The sequence below is a fragment of the Protomyctophum bolini genome (assembly GCF_963924005.1).
Source record: "Protomyctophum bolini genome assembly, chromosome: 2".
NCBI lineage: Eukaryota > Metazoa > Chordata > Actinopteri > Myctophiformes > Myctophidae > Protomyctophum > Protomyctophum bolini.
This window is the reverse complement of record NC_137863.1, coordinates 16,476,570-16,493,998: the sequence shown is the minus strand read 5'-3', so window position 1 is coordinate 16,493,998 and position 17,429 is coordinate 16,476,570. Positions and strand designations below refer to the sequence as shown.

Genomic DNA, 17,429 nt, shown 5'->3' with positions numbered 1-17,429 from the left:
GATGGACACACTGTGATTGTGTGAATCAGATGAAAGCTTATGAGGTAGACTTGTATTAGATACAGTACTACATACAGTAAAAGGGTCAATCCTATAGTCATTTGCTGAGCCAACAGTAAACACTATTGTGCATTTTATCCTAAAGGTTTTAGTTAACAACATGAGGGGGGAAACAAACAAGTCCCCAGGACTTTTTTGTGTTATCCTTTTAGCCTAATACTGTACCTCCCTGCCGTTTACATTTCTGACTAAAGTATTCAATCAATCAAGCAATCAATCAATTAATCATCTGCGGGAAAGGTTGACTTCTGGTGGAGCTTGTTTATCAGGAGGACGGCTGCTTACTACTCCAAACAATATTACTTTATGAACCTGTGATATGTGTAACAGCAGAACTTTTGGATGTGTAGATAAACAGAACATTTGACCGTATTTCCACTATTAGTGGTCATGGGGCCTTAATTCTCCTCAAATGCAGAGGGTGACTTTAATGGAAGGAGGCTTATAAGAGAGAAGCATTCATTTGTTTTTTACAAACAAATTAATCAAGATTTTGTGTCAGTTTGAATCCGGTAAAACAAACCGGGTACATTTATTGAAACAAAATAATATTCCCAGCTATTAACATTAATAGTTTTTGCCGCAAACAAAATATAAAAAAACAAAAACAGGATAATTGGCTTCCATAAATATTAATAGACCAATTTGACCAAATGTACCTGACAAGCTGTCACGATAGCCTTATTATTAAACAACAACAACAAAAAAGTAGAACCTGATTATTTTTGTCAATGCAAAAGCACATTGCAGCTTCCTCTCCTGAGTTTCCTCTGCATACTGCAAAGCTCTCTTTGAATTGTACATCAAACCACCATCTGGAAGCCATGTTCGCTCTCTATTGTTATGGAAAATTACACTTGTTCCACATGGCAGTGGCTCTCAAACATCTTCATGTCAAGGACCCCAAATTAATATATTTGGCTGAGGACCCACATCCGGAGGAAATAAAATGTGCCAGGGACCCCCATACAAGATTTGTGACGTTAAAATGTTCCACGATTATATATTTTTTATAATATCGGATGTATAGTTTAAAATGATCTTGATGCTATATTAACTAAATGGAACCCCCTCAAGGACCCCTGGGACCCCACTTAAAAGAACAAGGTATAAAAACAAACATAGCCACCTTGTGACACTTGTATCTTACTTAAAAACTCATTTGTTTGTGTTGACAAGGCACCCAGCCATTAGCGGCCCGGCTTTTAATTGTACACAGAATTGTAATTTAATTAGACACATTTAGAGGAACTACAGTAACATTAGACCATCCATGAGGGAAGGCGATTTAAAGAATCAATGAAGTCACGCTGCTATGCCTTGTGTGCTTTACACACTGTAGGTTAATGAGCCTCTCCTGTTGGATATTGACATGACAGCGGACAAGCAAAAAAGCTGGTAGACTTGGAATTCACAGAATTGGAAGAAAAGACACCCAAATTAATAGGCTATTCACCAAATTCATATTTTCCTCGTTGGGTAGTATTTCACCGACTCACGATGACTCCATACGCCCACACTGGCCATAACGCGGGGTCCGCAGATATACAGTAACTCCAATGCATGCATCTCTAGAAGGTATGATAATGTATTGAAATCACATGCCTTCTCCTATAGATGAATCTGCCGAGCGGCAACCATACATCTGCAGTGTCAAGTGGCAACAATGAGAGCTGATTGACACCGCAGTTATGACAGTGCCAAGGGCAGCACAGCACTCTGCGGATTTGTCTATACAATGGTACATGGTATCGTCTGTTGCAGTTCAACAACCCTGCTGACAGGAGGCACCCTGAGCGGCCTATAGATTGCCTCATTGTCCTCCCAGCCCGGGTTCCCTAACACAATAGCACTCGCATGGCCACCCAGTGAAGTCAGAGGCGCTGCAGAGTATCCAAAACCTCTAGTCCAGCGGTTCCCCACCATTTCTGGATCAGGGCCCACTTGAAAATCTCAAAAGCGTTCGTGGTCCACCCATCTGAACACTTGTGTTTTATATTAATGTTCAAATCAAATCAAATCAAATCAATGTGTTTTGACAATTATTTCTGGGGAATTGCAGTGGTGGTCAGTAAGTAATTTAACTCCATAAAACTAAATCATGTTTTTAAATATCAGCCGCTACTTTTTGTAGTTGCATGAATATTTATCTTTACAAAACATAATATTAAACGTAATACAAAACATATACAGAATGTATTGTACCATTAATGCTAAAAATGTGACAGTGGTCCCGTGGTCAAAGCCGTTGAGTAACACGAACACACACACACACACACACACACACACACACACACACACACACACACACACACACACACACACACACAGAGAGAGAGAGTACATTTAACTGGTTAAACGTATGTGGAGCTACTTTTACTAGGACATTGAAAGTGGGATCATGGGTTTTGGAGGGAGGTGGGGTCAGCACAGAAGTTGGACCACTCTGATAAAAAGTACTAGGCCCAGGCTGGGTAACGCTGGGCTTAATCTGCTATTGTCGCCGTCTGTCTTAAGACAATGGTCTCTGTTCATGCCGATGCAGCCTGCATATGCCATGACATGGGGGATATAGTTTTGCTCGTGGACCCCGTGTAGCAGGTGAGCCATGGGTCCTTTGGAGAAAATGGCCACGTCCTCTCCTCCGTGAGTTTCCATACGCAGAGGTACTGCTGCCTGGGCCTGGTAGTTCTTTTCATCTGTCAACCACAAAAAAAGAAAAGTTGTAGTAAGTAAAGATAAGACCACTTGAGTTTGTGTAGTTAACGTTGCAACTCCATGTAATTCCACAGGTGGACAAGAAATAAAAAAGAATTGCTCCATTGATTAGAAATTGATAATTCAAAATATACGATGTAAGTCAATGAGGACATTGACTTACATTGTATGCTGAAACAATCAATCAAAACAGCTCTCAAACTCACTCTTTTAGCACATATACCGGTAAATGAACACAAAGTTGAGTCAGACAATGGAGCATCACCAAACCCAGTACTTTGTTTTGTTTTTTAAATACAAATGTTAACTTCTTGTTGATTTTAATACTATTTGAAGATCTGGATCCGGATCCAGTCCAGGTTTTCTTCCTAATACAAATGGCAAAATCAACAGGAAGTTGAGCTGTTTCATCATACAATGTAAGTCAATCTGGTGTGTGTATATATGTGTTGGTTGCTCTGTTTGTCATTTTCTCGTGGTTTTTTGCATTTTGTTTGTTCTTTGTGTGGGAGAGCTTGATTGATCCGTTTGTATGGTTTTGGTTCTGTTTTTTTGTTTAACACACACATTGTTTAGATCCTGCTCATAGTTGGATAGGGGTATGATCATACTAGGCGGTAGACGCCTCCTTCGGCTCTGTGTTTCTCGAGATTAGGCGAGCTTTCCCGAGATTCCTTGTGAAGCATACTGTATAGCGGAAGTTGGCAAACGTCTGTGCGCATCACAGAAGGGGGCTTTCGGCAGGCCAATCAGAGGCAATGTAGCCTCTGAGAACGCAGGCGTTAACGGTTGATTTCTCATGCCAATAAAGCTCCTTGATGCCACTGGGAGCAAAATGAACTTTAAAGGCTTTTCACATTGTTAATTAATTGTAGCAATTGTGTTGGTCTGGCGGTTACTATCTATAGGCTTGTTAGTTTTTATTACGAAGCTGCTAAATGAGGGGATCTGTTTTTTCTTAATGCCGACTTTTATTGCACGTTTCTCTGGGTTATATTATAGCCTGTTATTTACAGTAGTTTTCAGGTCTGTTGTGGCTGTGACTTTTATGTGTGGTAGCCTCATAGTGTTGTATGGGTAATGTAAGTGAATAGAAAATCTCTCACTCTTTCTAGTCCTAGACATTAAAGTGGGCGGGTTCTTGTGGTTAATATGACACAGAATCTGGACAGTTCCAGAGTTCACTTACGGTAGTCAACAGTGGAAACATTCTCCCTGACACCGTTGACCATTTTGAAACCTGGTCCATTCCCATATACGATGGACGTGAAGGGCTTCTGATCCACATCACTCATCATGGGGGCCAGACCTGCGAAACAGAAACCATTACATATTCCACCTAAACAAATTCTGAAGTAAAAAATAAATTAATACAGACAGTAGACACCTACAGTATACGTTGACGTTCTTATACCTTAGGCTATAACTCCTTGGTGTCATTTTAGTTGTTGCTATGTATATATCACTGTTGTCGGGCAGAAACGTCTTATTTCCATATTATAACTTTTTGTGTTTTGTCGTGAATTAATGCCCTACTTGTTCATAATACTACAGTGTCACAAAATCATCAAAAGTAGCAGATTTTTGAGCTTGTAGATCTGCTACTTTTACTATTTTTTGACAGTTTTGGACATATGACTTGATGATTATGTTTTTCAGAAAATGTAGATATGTAGGTAGGATTTAGAAGGCGTTTTTAGAAAGCAGCCTCAGGTCTAAATGGATTAATAAAAAGTGCACATCATAATGCAGTGCACATCATGATAATGCTACATCATACAGGGCCTGAATTCTGACATTGGGATTGTGGGAATAGCGCATCATATAATTGAGTTCTGAAAATGTATAATGCAGGAAATTCCGGCACACATTTACTGCAATGTCAATAATAAAATCAGCCAATGCAAATGCAGGAGTGGATAACCGCAGGCCTATCACGCACTCAGCAGCACTCCCTCTCCCTTGGAGCGTTTGCCAAAACCCATTAATAAATACCAGACCAATACTGGTGCAAACATCTCCAGCCTACACGTCTTTGTTTCCACTCCTACAAAACTCTCCATTTCCCCCCTTCCCCCGTAGTCCACATTGTTTTTGTCTGCCAGGTTCTTTTTATCTGTCTAGTTTATCTTTATCTTTTCATATTATCATTATTATAAACTTTGTGTATAAGGAGTCCTGTACAGGACGTACACGTACAGTAGTAGACTTGTACTGTCGCCAGAGAAATGCTTTGACCTCTTACTATACTGTAGCGCCAGCCTATCAAATATTCCCATACTCTACTATACAGTATCTGTCTATCTCGTCCGCTGCTCTCTCTCTCTCTCTCTCACACACGCACGCACAGGCACACGTACATCACGTGTGTGTGTTGGAGCATAGCAACAATGCTACTTCACAAAATGAATTTCAGGCCCAGTATTACATACCAAATATAGTGTTTCCTCTGGGCGTGTAGCCTCCAAAGCTGAATACGTGGGAGTGATCCGCAGTTATGACAGTCAGGGTATCGTGTTGACTGGTCAGGAATCCTGCTCGGCCGATGGCCCGGTCCATCTCCACAGCCTCATGCAGCGCCTGCTTGGCCTTGCCCTCATGGTGTCCATGGTCAATACGACCTCCTGTGCAGAGATGTCAGATTAGCTTCCTTCCTTCCCATAAACGGATGAGACATTTAAGTCACAGCAACCTCGGCAAAGCATCCTCAGTATGCAAACTTTAACCCTGATTTGTGCTTAGCCGTATGAGAGTGTCCTGTGTCAAAAATAGGCACTCTATTAAGCTTACAACAAGTCACAATGAATCTGAATCAGGCTTTACATTAACGTGACATGAAGGAACTCATTACCTTGCAAACATTGTATATCATAACGGGATGTGAGCATGCCTATACGTTGTATGCATGTATGTCTGCATATTTTATCTGGATAAGGAAAAATACTCTAACCTCCAGGATTAATTGATAAATTTGCAGTAATTCACGCCAGGATTTGGAGGATTTGGATAATGAAAGAAATGGTTTGGAGGAACCGAGAGTGCATTGAAATAAAGAGAAAAGAAAGAAAGGAGGAAACATGTCAGAAAGTGCTGAAGGAAAGAGAAGAAAAGAGAAAAGAACCCGCATACTCATCTGCTCCAAAAGTTATACTTTATTGATGATGTTTCGAGGCAAGGCTCTTCATCTGGTCAAGATAAAGAGCCTTGGCTTGAAACTTTTGGAGCAGATGAGTGTGCGGATTCTTTTCTCTTGTCTTGATGCTACTTTTGAACCCAGCACCTCTACTAAGTGATGTGCGTATTCTATTAGTTTTTGTTAGAAAGTGATGAAGGAAGTGAGAGCTATGCGGTCGGGATGGTATTGGTTGCTCAAGCCGACGGGCTGTTTAGTGATCCTCAAGTGGAATCACCAGTGGACTGGTTATTATAGATTGCATGAACAGAGGACAGGTGGAGAAAGCCGTAGCAGGTAGAAGTTTAAAGGGAGGCCAGTGAGCGTCTTCCACTTGGAAGGAAGAACTGAGTCATACCTCGGTTCAAAGCAGGATTTTCAAACGTCCATAAATCGTAATCTAGGAGTGCTGTCCTTGCTGATCTTAAATCATCCAAAGTTTGGATGTCATTTGTGACTTTGTCTCGCATCGCCCCCGACATATAAACGTTTCTGGCGATAGTGTGATCAGTTTTCATAGCAATAATTTGACGGCGATTATCAATCTCCGTCTCGGGCACATGACCGTGCACTTGAACTTGACGGTGATTTACGTCATGGGCAAACCGTCAACGGTTTGACCAAAAAAAAGACCAATGGCGCTATAACTATGTTAATGCATTAAGCTGTGAACAACATCGCAGCACATGTTGAAATAAGAGTGTAATCAGATCTGGATGTGATATGGGTGAGATAGGATTGTTAATTATCCAGATTAGTTACCCAGATTCTGCATTTTAATGCAATGTGTGCTGTAAACGTTTCTGGATTTTGGAGAGTAGTGGAATGTCTCTCCTTTAACATTGCACTGTCCAATTTCACCTTGAATGAGCCAACTCACCCTCCACAAGCAGGTAGAATCCATTGGGGTTTTTTCTGAGGATCCTAATGGCCACTTCCACCATCTCTGTCAGGGAAGGATCTGTCTCTCTATTCCTGTCCAGCTCATACGGCAGATCCCCAGGTTCAAACAGACCTGAGAACACAGTAGCACAGTTCATAGAAATAAGATATTACAATAACAGGAAGAAATCTACAGCAGAAAAAAAGATATCTTAACAGCACTTCCTTTAACCTATGACCACAAAAATAGCACATCCGCAAGCTGTGTTGTGAGCTTATAGATAAGCTATTTCCAGAATTTCTTTTCAATTATTTATTTTTTAGACGGGGCTGAAATGAGATGTTCATAATGACACGAGACAGACTGGAACCTCACCCAACAAGTAATCCACGGTATTAGGATTCACCGAGTACAGCTCCCTCTGGTTCCAAATGTAACGGCCGTTCTGTTAAGTAAAAAACAGGGGTATGAGGGCGAGTGGGAAACATGTTATAGGTATAGGGTGCCTAAATTAACATGCCAGTCACGGTCCTGTTCGTGAATATGTGAATTTAATTGGTAGATTAAAAAGAGGGAAGCAGAACTTGTTGGAGCGGAGTAAAGATGGTAGTTGAAAGATAACTCACCTTTTCTTTAGTCCTGTCAATCCACTCCTGAACCAAGTTTCTTCCATCCTTCCTGGTCCCGCTGTGTTTTTGTTCTCCAGGGTATTCCACGTCTGATGTGTTTTTGGGAAACATGTACTTCCTCCCTCCACCCATAATTACCTAGACATCCACAGAACAAAGTCAGTTTAAAAAAAAGAAAGGTTTTAAATAAATTGATAAAACGGTCACGTTGACATTTCTTCAATTGGAAAATCTGATGAAATATAGTTCAGTCTTTAATAATAGCTGCAATGAATAAGCTTCAATTTCAGTCAGAAGGTGTGTGCTATTGGTGTTGTGGAGCTGGGGAGAAGGGGCCAATTTATCTTGTGTTTTATAAATGACAACCAACAAATCCAACTTATTATACCTTTAATAATGGGCTAGTTGTTCACAGTAGAACAAAACTACTCAAAACACTTTGTTTTGGCCCTACAGATTTCCTCAGCGAGATGACGGCGCGTAACAACAGACATTTATCTCAAACACAGCTATTGACTGTATAATTGAACAAGACAAAAAACAAAGCACAAAATTAAAGTCCTAGCTCACATCAATGTTGGGAATATTTTCAAAGAGTTGCCTGGCGATGTCCTTGCAGCCTGCCTGTATTGCCTCTGGCGGCATCTCGTTATCAGAAAACCAGTCCCTGTCCACACAGTGGGCATACGCAGCACTAGGGGTGGCATGGTTCACACGGGTTGTCGTCACTATTCCCACAGACTTGCCTGTAGAAAACAAACAAGTTTCTGAATGATGCGTTGAACAGAAAGTCAAATACAGATAAGCAAAGACACCGGTGTCTTCTATGTGCCATTCACTTTAAGCATGCACATGCCCTCACAGGCACAGTCGAAAGAGCACCATTTGTTTGCTTTTTACCAGCCTTGAAACAAGTGAAACGGCATGGAAGACAAAATACGATGAGTAAGGATTTACATGGAAAATAAATGACAAATATAAAAATATTATTATCAATTATTGCACCTATTACAAAACACAAAAACGACAACAACCAGATTGACCGAGTCAGACCAGGGACTATAAAGATGGTAACCACTGCCTCCCTGCTTGGCAGTTGGCGTTCCTGTGATATACTAGCGTCATTTCCAGGAGGTATACTGTACTTCTTGCACACCAAGCTGCATCACAAGACTACGGAAATGGGCTCCTGATGTTGGTTCCCAAGGCTACTTAAACCAACATATGTCACATGACATGCTGTGAGCTGTAGCTCTGCCATTTTCTCCAAATGTTCACCTATTTTTGCCAAATGTTTGCTTATTATGACATGCCCAGAATAGGGATGTTAGGGTTTATGTGGTTAAAGTCCGAAGACAAATTAGAGGTTTTGTGACTTGGGTTACTGTAGCTTTCATCTGACTTGATTTACAGGAATTTGATTGGAGTGTTACTACTAGACCATAGTATGTGGTTCTGTGTGTACTCGAGTAGTTCTCTGCATTTAGCCTTGAACTTGGAAATGGAGTGTCTTGTTTCAACAAATGTTTGCCAAATTCCATACCAGTTGTTGCTGCATGACAGGATTTAGAGCTTTTTGTTTCGACTCCGCCCACACTGACACATACACAAAACACACACAGGCTCTTTGAATAAAAATGAAAAAGCATCAATCGAATGGCATCATCCGAGATTCTTACCTGCTTCCTTGGCCCATCGGAGTATGGAGGTGACCTCGTTGCCTGCTGTCGTGTTACACTGGGAGCGAACGGCAGCTGCGTTCACGCCTACTGTACCCTCGTTGGCCTTGACCCCACAGAGATATGCTGTTGCCGTGCCGGCGCTGTCTGCCACTTGAGCATCGGTGTTGTAAGTCTGCAGAGACAGCAGGCCAGTTATGTGAGTAAGTAGCATTAAGAATTTCAATAATCTCAGACTGATACTGTTGAATTGGAAGCAAGCACAGGTTCCGACTCACACTACACTTGAAAGATGAAAGATGTTATGCACTATTTGCAATTGGAAAATATAAAGTTTTAATTGAGAGGGAGTTAAGTTAAGACAGATTTCACAAGACTTGGCAACCCTTCATTGACTATTTAAAGTGCACGCTAACCCCTCCTACACAATAGATAACATAATCAAAAATTGGAAAGGAAAAAACAAAAAGGAACTGAGTGTTTTTTCTTTACTTTTTTTCATTTAAAGAAAATGTCTGTAATTCAGTTGATATACCCCTCCAACTTTTTGGGAAAGTTTGAGAGCAAGAGTGTCTGTCCTGTTGTCTTCGTTTTGTTTGTCTGTTACCATCTGTCACTGTTTGTTTAACAGTTTTTTGTTTTTTTCTCTTGTTTATCGCATTTATATACCTTTTATTTGTATTGTACATTTACACTACCTGGCTGTCACTATTATTATTTTTTCGTTTTATATGACTTACTTACTCATTTATCTGTCAATGATATTCTGATTTCTGAAGTTATGTCAAACACAAAATGTCTAATAAAAACAGTATTAAAAAAAAATCAATAATCTCTGTCTCCATTTATATTTGATTATGCGCTGTGTCACGCACTGAAGATGTAGCCAATCGACATTAGTGGACATTCAAAGTTTAAATACTGTTCGGGTATGAGTGCAACATGACTGCTGTGTGATGATGTGAGCTGACTGTTGACATAATAAGGATGTCAACAATCCATCCATCTTCAACTGCTTATCCAGAGTCAGGTCATGGGGGTTACAGTTCCAGCAAAGAGTTCCAGACTTCCCTTTCCTGGGCCACATTAGCCACTTAATCTTGGGGGATCATGAGGCGTTCCAAGGCCATCATCCCAGCCCATCTGGTCCTTGGTCTGCCCCATGGTTTCCTCCCAGTGGTACGCACCAGGAAGCATCCATAGGCTACTAGATGCCTGAACCACCTTAACTGGCTCCTTTACACATGACGGAGCAGTGGCTCTATTCAGAGTCTCTCCCTATGCCTAAGGGAGATGCCAGCCACCCGTCAGAGAAAACTAATTTCGGCCGCTTGTGACAAAGATTGGTTGGTATATGATCGAGAGCTTTGCTTTGTGGCTCAGCTCTCTCTTCGTCACAACAGTGCGGTACAGCAACTGCAATACCGCTGCTGCTCCTCCGATTCTCTGGCTGATCTCTTGCTAAATCCTCCCCTCACTATGTCAACAATCATTCTTATAATATACAATGTCAAAACATGCTGAATTACATGTACTTGTAGTCAAGTTATGATTATGAATAGAGCCATAAATACACAATCTGTGCACTGACTGAGGCATTAACACTGTAAGTCAACTATTGCACCATAACCTTTTTTAATATGCCTTAAAACTCTGTAACATAATGCACTTTCTATATGACATGACCGAGTGTATAACCTTGTTTTACGGTCATCCGGACCCATGGAAGCTATTAACAAGCAGTGACAGATCAATATGAAGCGATGATATAATAGAGAGTCAGACCTTGGCCAGAGCCACAAAGGGGAACTTGTCCATCTCTAGCTGGGTCTCCTCCCCACTGTGTCCGCTCAGCTGCCCCTTCAGTATTCGTGCGGCAGTCACTGTGGAAACGCCCATTCCTGAGCAACAAAAGCAGGCCGTCTATTAGAGAAACCAGCGGATCCATCCATTTTCCCCTCGGGGTGCAGAGAAAAAGAGCATAGCCTGTCTCCTACAGTACATTAACTGTGTGCGTGTGTGTGGCATTCATTCTCAGTGTGTTGCTGCGTTCACTGCATACTATTATGATGACCCCTTCTCTCATTTTGGAATGTGCTAGCTTTTTAAAGCACAAACTCATGACATGTCATGGTATATTGTGATTATATCACAGCTAAGGCGTGTGTTTGTTCTCATACAAAGTGGATGATATTGGGTTCACGTTGGGACGAATAAAGCCCCTTAGCCTGTAACATAATAAAACAAACTATGACAAAGTCATGAGCTACTGCTTAATTCCACTCCATGTAAAAAAGAAAACTTTGAACTTGGTGCCCACCTTCTCAGAATTAACATCATACAATATGAATCAGGCTAAAGATTGTATTACTGTGTGCTAAAGTTGTTTTTGTATTCTTATTTTCAATGTATTTTTCTGATATGTTTTTATTACAATTAATTTAACACGTTACAAAACTGGCAGTAGTGGAAGGGAAGTTGGATTGGCCAAATCCTTCCATGGATGGACAATGCAGTGTGTCAAATGTTTTATGCAATCTGGCTACCCAGCCTAACCCAGGTTCCACGCTTCATTCAAATCATCACACTTTTACATTGTGCTATGTCATATTATGATGTACCATCCTATCTCTGTTGATATAGATATAAAACAGATACAGTACATTGTTGATATTGAGCTCGTGTTGTGTACATACTGCATGTACATTGCAATCAACTAAAACATACAAAAACAAGAGATAAATACAGATAAACCTTGTGTGCTTTCTATAAGTGTTTTGACAGGAGCAATGGAGCATACATATACTATGGATGTTTGCCAAGCCTTACTAATGCAGCTTCACACAGTGGATACACAGGTCCTTCATAGTAATTAAGGTAATTGTGACTGTGTAACTCCAAACAGTGTTCTATTAAATTGTCCATAGCCTATTCTTTAACTACCAACCCAGTACTATGACATAGATGTAGACTATTGCTCATTGTGTGACAGAGCCACTTTCCATGATCTCAGTTACTTTTTTTTGTTTGCATGCTATTATCATAATGGCAATCATAGGGAACGCACTTAAACAAGCATGATTCCCTACTGTTCCCCGGTAATTACTTGCCATTTGCCAATGACAAATGAGCGTCATACATTTTGCTTTTCTCTACTGTACCATGCATTGCATAGCTGTGCAACCCTATCATGTGTTACTGAACCTGAGAGGACATAACACATACGCTGTAGACATTACACATGCAGAAAGAGTAGAAGGAGTCCCAAATCCCAAATGGATGATAAATTATAATTTGTGACTGAGTAACCTGACAAACAGAAGCCCAGTAATGTATAGGAATAACAGCTGTTATTTTTCCCCTCATTGCTCGCATACCTCTTTTAAGCATTTTAAACATGTTATTCACCCTCACTCAGGATTACATTGATCCATAACCTAGCTCTGGCTGAATGGAGATTCTTGGCTGACTGAATAGTGCATACTTAATCTCATCAGTCACAAATGACAAAGGGGTAAATTGTGGAATCCACATTAACAATGCTGGCTTTCAGTGAGGAGCTCTTGCCCACTTCATCAAAATACAGCTGAAAATGGATTTAAGTGGATTTAAGAATTGCTGACGGTAATTTTATCACTGTGTCACAAGGGTCAGTATACTGAAAGACTTGTGTTATAGCTTACCATCTCCGAGGAAGAGAATGAGGTTCTTTGCTTTGTTCTTATTTAGGTTCTGAAGTTGTAGAGCATTCTTCAGAGTCCGCTGGGCCCATGCATTCCAGAACTTGGGATCTTTCTCTTGATCTGTATTTCATATCAAAGGGAGATAACCAGGGTATTATGGGCTCCATTTTCGTCACCGCTAAACCCCTTATTCCTAAACTTCTTTCATTTTTCAAATTGGCTGCACAATTGCCAATACTGAAAAAGTGATATATGATATGATGTAGTACTTTATTGTCAGTTCACACTGAAATTTGTCTTATAAGTCAAATAATGGCTGATATATCAGCCAAACCGATATATTGGTCAGGCTCTATTGTCAACAAACAATGTGTGATGCAGCAACACAGGATAACTTTACCATTAGGAGTACATTGGGTATCGATGGCATCACGCTATGACAGCTCTTTGAACCAAAGTCACTCTGACATCTACTGACATCTACCAACATAAGCTTCTTACTGGCAACAATATCACATGAGCCTCCACCAGTCTACACTGCGTTTATCACGTTACGATAAGATGGGGCCTTAATCTTCTCATGAAGAGAAACCAGTCCATCACAAACTAAGAATCCACAGTGTCAGTCTTTGTTCAAGTCCACTGGTTGTCACAAACCCTGTGTTGTTTCTTCAAAGCTGATGACATTTTGATAATAGATTTAAGGATAAGTATGTTATTTATAGAGATGCCAGGATTGAAGTCTACTTGTAATCCAAGTTACTTTGTAGCAGTAATTGTTTTCTTGGCAACCCATTGGTTGACTAGGGTTCATGGCACTAATTACTCTGGCCTTGCATTCTGTTAGTTGCTCTGGATAAGAGCGTCTGGCAATGGCATTAAGATCCTGCAATCGTGACTGGCACCATCAATTTGATAACAAGAGCTAAATTAAATGTGTGTGTGTGTGTGTGTAAAAGAAACAATATATATATATTTGGCACTCAGCAGATTGAGGATAAGTCCCTGTGACATTCTCACATCATTGCTGGGGGGTGTATTTGTAGATCAAGCCGCCTCACGGCACGCTAAAAGGAAATTAGGTCAGCCCTAATGTCTAGATAACATCAAGGTTTGCAGTGTATGTATGAATGAGACTTACCAGGGAACTTTGGCTTCCCTTGGGCTGCAACTGACATGAGCGAGAAGCAAATGATGAGCAGGGCTGTCGCCTTCATGTCTCTTTATGACTGAGGTGTGATCCCAGACTATTGAAACATGCCACTTTGAAGAGCTAATTTAGCTCTGTCTACTGTCGTCTCGCACCTGCAAAAGGAAAGCGACAACACACTAGTAATCAAGTCTGTCACCTGAGTGACGCTCAGTCACTCACTCATGTATTCTTACAGTTTATTTACTCAAGGATGGCACACTTGTTTCTCTTATTTGCAAAAACTACAGGTATAGTTTCAAACATTCTGCAGTTTTCGTGGAGGACTGCCCCAAAGATAGTTACTGAATTGCACTAAAGCTAACAGTTGGATGTTTTTAATGCCTTGCCAAAAGAAACATTGAACATAATCTACAATGTTTGAAGTCGTGAAAGAAGAGATATTCCGGTGTACTGGGCCATGACAACCATGTCTCATTCACTTCAGTTAACATCTTGTGCACGTCTGCTGGGCTTGCAGCAGGAGGAACAAAAGAGAAAGTTGGTCAAGTTCAGTGGAGACCTCGCTGTGAATATAAGCAGTCACAACAGAGGCCCCTATGGGTCCTGGCCGGTCCAGCTTTCATCTATAATTATCTACACACCCTCCTCCTTTCCCCGTGTACACAGTAAAACCGTCAGTGATCATTCAACTCTTAAAGTGTAAAAATTGGCCCATAAGGGTGCAATTTTACACTGTGTTTATAGTCAAGGTCGCTTTAATGGGATTGAGAACCATATCACTGAGAGGTTTAATGGCCATAGCAAAGCCGATTAACACTACATGATTGACTGGGCACCTCTACCATTAAAACGTTTATTTTCACCACAAACTTCACTTCAGGAACACTCCATAATGTTTTTTTTGCATGGCAAAATTACACAATTACACAGCAAAGTCCTGAGATTGAATTACATTTAGCAAGCATATCAATTGACCCTCACTGTTTATACCCTGGCTTTGAATAACAGGACAGTTCTCCAATTCAACAACAATTCAAATGGCAATTATTTTTCACAGAATACTATTATTACGATGTGAATCGTGATAAAGGAAATCATAGCTTCATAATTTGCTAAATTAATAATATAGAAAATAGGAGGGAATTGGTGCTATACTTAAAAGATGCTTACTGTAGAGTGAATAGCCTACATGGAAAGACATTATGTTAAACTTGATTTTCAGACCTGGTCAGAATTGTTGATCTTAACACCTGGATTTATTTTTAAATTCAAGACCATGTTGAATGTTTACATGGACCACAATGTACTGCTGTACTTTTAAACTGTCAATAAACTATTCAATCAATCGATTCAAACCCTGTTATCCTGCATGGGAATGAAACAAAACATCACAACCACAGGAACAATAGCATGATATCAGACAGAGCGGTGCTACATTCACCCCCATTTGACCTACCCCCCCATGGCTGAACGTGCTATGAATCATGGCATCAAGGTAACCCACCACCTAGATTTTAACCCAGGTTTCCATGCACGGAAAACCAAACATCTACTTAGTACTGGTACCACTCATGCAAAGTGAATTTTCACTTTAGCCAAGGCAGATATTAGTCTTCTGGTTTATGGTAAAAAACTTATATATATCTGGAATAATCAGCTCATCAACAAAACAACAACACGTTACACATCACTGTGCCAAATGTCTTCACTAAGTTGTTCAGAAACAGATCAGCCACTCACCAAGCCAGAGGAAAACCTGAGCAAGTATGGTAGGCTAATCCATACAAATGTAAACTTTGGTAGTGTTCTTCATTCAGCCTGCAACACCAACAGAGTGAGCCTGCATAGAAATCCGCATCATAAATGCATAGGTCCACCTAGAGGCAGCGCACCGTCCATTCTGCAGCTGAAGAAGCAGCAGTGCCAGGCCAGAAAACAAGTTGGTCACCAGTGCCACCACATTAGGTTCAATGTTCATAGTAATAAGATATGTCCAGGTTTATAAAAGTCAAACTTATAGAGTGGAGAGAGCTTTCCTTTCCAGGGAATCCACGGACTGACGTAGTGCCACAGCAGCCTGCTCTGTGCCACGGCTCAGAAAGAAATCTGTGGCAAGTGTGTGTGAAGATACGGTAGCTCAGACTGCAGTTGTGTGTCAGTGGCACAATAGCAGATTATGTATTTATAATAATATAAGCAGTGCAGGGCACATGGAGGCGGCTGATTAAGAAAGCTCAAACCCAAGATGGCAGATTTGATCCATTTCATTGTGTATAGGCCTAGGCTAAACGGAGCCGTTTAGCCTATACACAAAGTAAGCTAAAGCTGAAAATGGATTTGTGACAGCTGAGGGACTGCTCCATGCAGACTGCAGAAACCAGCCCTGGTATTGCAGCCCTACTGGTTCTTAAAGTGGTGTTCCAGGGACACCCAGGGGTCCTTGAGGAGGTTCCAGTGGGTCTATACTCTATTGTCTAATGCAGTGGTTGGTTTATACAGGGTATTTGCACATTGACAATCAAAGGACTTTTAAGGCCTTTTTAATGGTAATAGCTACCTAGGGGGGGGGGGGGGGGGGGGAGGGGGTAATAAGACCATGCATCTCAAAAGAAAGCTATAGGCTACTATAAATTGTCAGACATTGGCTAAATTGTCAATGCGGGCCTACATTAATCAAGGCTATTTTCAAAATATCTATCTGTGGAACCAAGTCAAACTAACTGACAACTGACAAGTGCTTGTCAGTTGTCAGGGTTCAGGGGGTCTCCCTGAACAGGTTGAGAACTACTGGCACTGCTCTGAAGGGCAATTATGTCGGACACTCGGACTGATCCAACATGTATAATTGCATATTAGGCTCCTTATGAGAAGCATGCACGAATCTGGTTTGGTTTATAAGTTATAACTAATTAATAAAAAAAATACCAATTGACTTTATTTCTTTGACATTTACACTATAGCCTATGAATTATCGATCTATATTGTATTGATCTCGTTATTTAATTTAGGCTCTCAATGGCGAAACCGGCGAGGACTCGTTTATTTTCATTTTCCAGACCACAGAACAGGTCTTGGATAGGATTCCGTGTCCTGTGGGCTAGTAGACTATAGTATTAGTCCTCGTGAAAAATAATATTTTCTTAATTATAGGAAATCCATTGGATTGTGAAAATAAATAATTTACTTGATCTTCATAATTGCGTTTGCTCAAGGATAAACGCGTGTTTCCAAGTCGGGGTGCTCACGGAGTGCAACCACTAACCAGTGAATGTTTCAGCCAACGTTGGTGACTATAGTCTAGACTAGAAAGTAGATTAGATTTAGATGTGTAAAAGTGTATGGTTATTTGTACTTACTTCACGCGGGATTCTGCAGCAACAAGTAGGCTTTCTCCGCGGTAGCTCACACAAGGGTCCAACTTGGCTTTGGCTCCTGCAGGGGGTTGAGAATAG

At 40.8% G+C, this 17,429-nt stretch overlaps 1 protein-coding gene across 2 annotated transcripts; it reads right to left on the bottom strand.

The window, feature by feature from the left end:
* Positions 1-562: 562 nt before the first annotated feature.
* alpl (alkaline phosphatase, biomineralization associated) lies at positions 563-17,429 on the bottom strand. 2 transcript variants are annotated; one of them, XM_080773100.1, is made up of 12 exons: positions 17,334-17,429; positions 13,966-14,129; positions 12,825-12,944; positions 10,927-11,042; positions 9,142-9,316; positions 8,033-8,208; positions 7,460-7,600; positions 7,209-7,278; positions 6,831-6,965; positions 5,211-5,402; positions 3,968-4,087; positions 563-2,759 (listed from the first exon to the last, which is right to left on the bottom strand). In XM_080773100.1, the coding sequence occupies exons 2-12, from the start codon at positions 14,039-14,041 to the stop codon at positions 2,485-2,487; spliced, it is 1,596 nt and encodes a 531-aa protein (XP_080629226.1). In that variant the 5' UTR covers positions 14,042-14,129; positions 17,334-17,429; the 3' UTR covers positions 563-2,484. The 2 variants fall into 2 exon arrangements, with proteins under 2 accessions (XP_080629226.1, XP_080629227.1); XM_080773101.1 differs by lacking the exon at positions 17,334-17,429 and adding an exon at positions 15,718-15,809.

What these genes read in the sequence shown, in the direction of transcription:
- alpl (XM_080773100.1), bottom strand. Translation starts at nt 14,041, where the DNA reads ATGAAGGCGACAGCCCTGCTCATCATTTGCTTCTCGCTCATGTCAGTT. An exon ending in TACCGTGGATTACTTGTTGG is followed by an intron (nt 6,966 to 7,208) that starts GTGAGGTTCCAG and finishes CTGTGTTCTCAG; the next exon opens with GTCTGTTTGAACCTGGGGAT. An exon ending in TGTTTCCACTGTTGACTACC is followed by an intron (nt 2,760 to 3,967) that starts GTAAGTGAACTC and finishes TGTGGTTGACAG; the next exon opens with ATGAAAAGAACTACCAGGCC.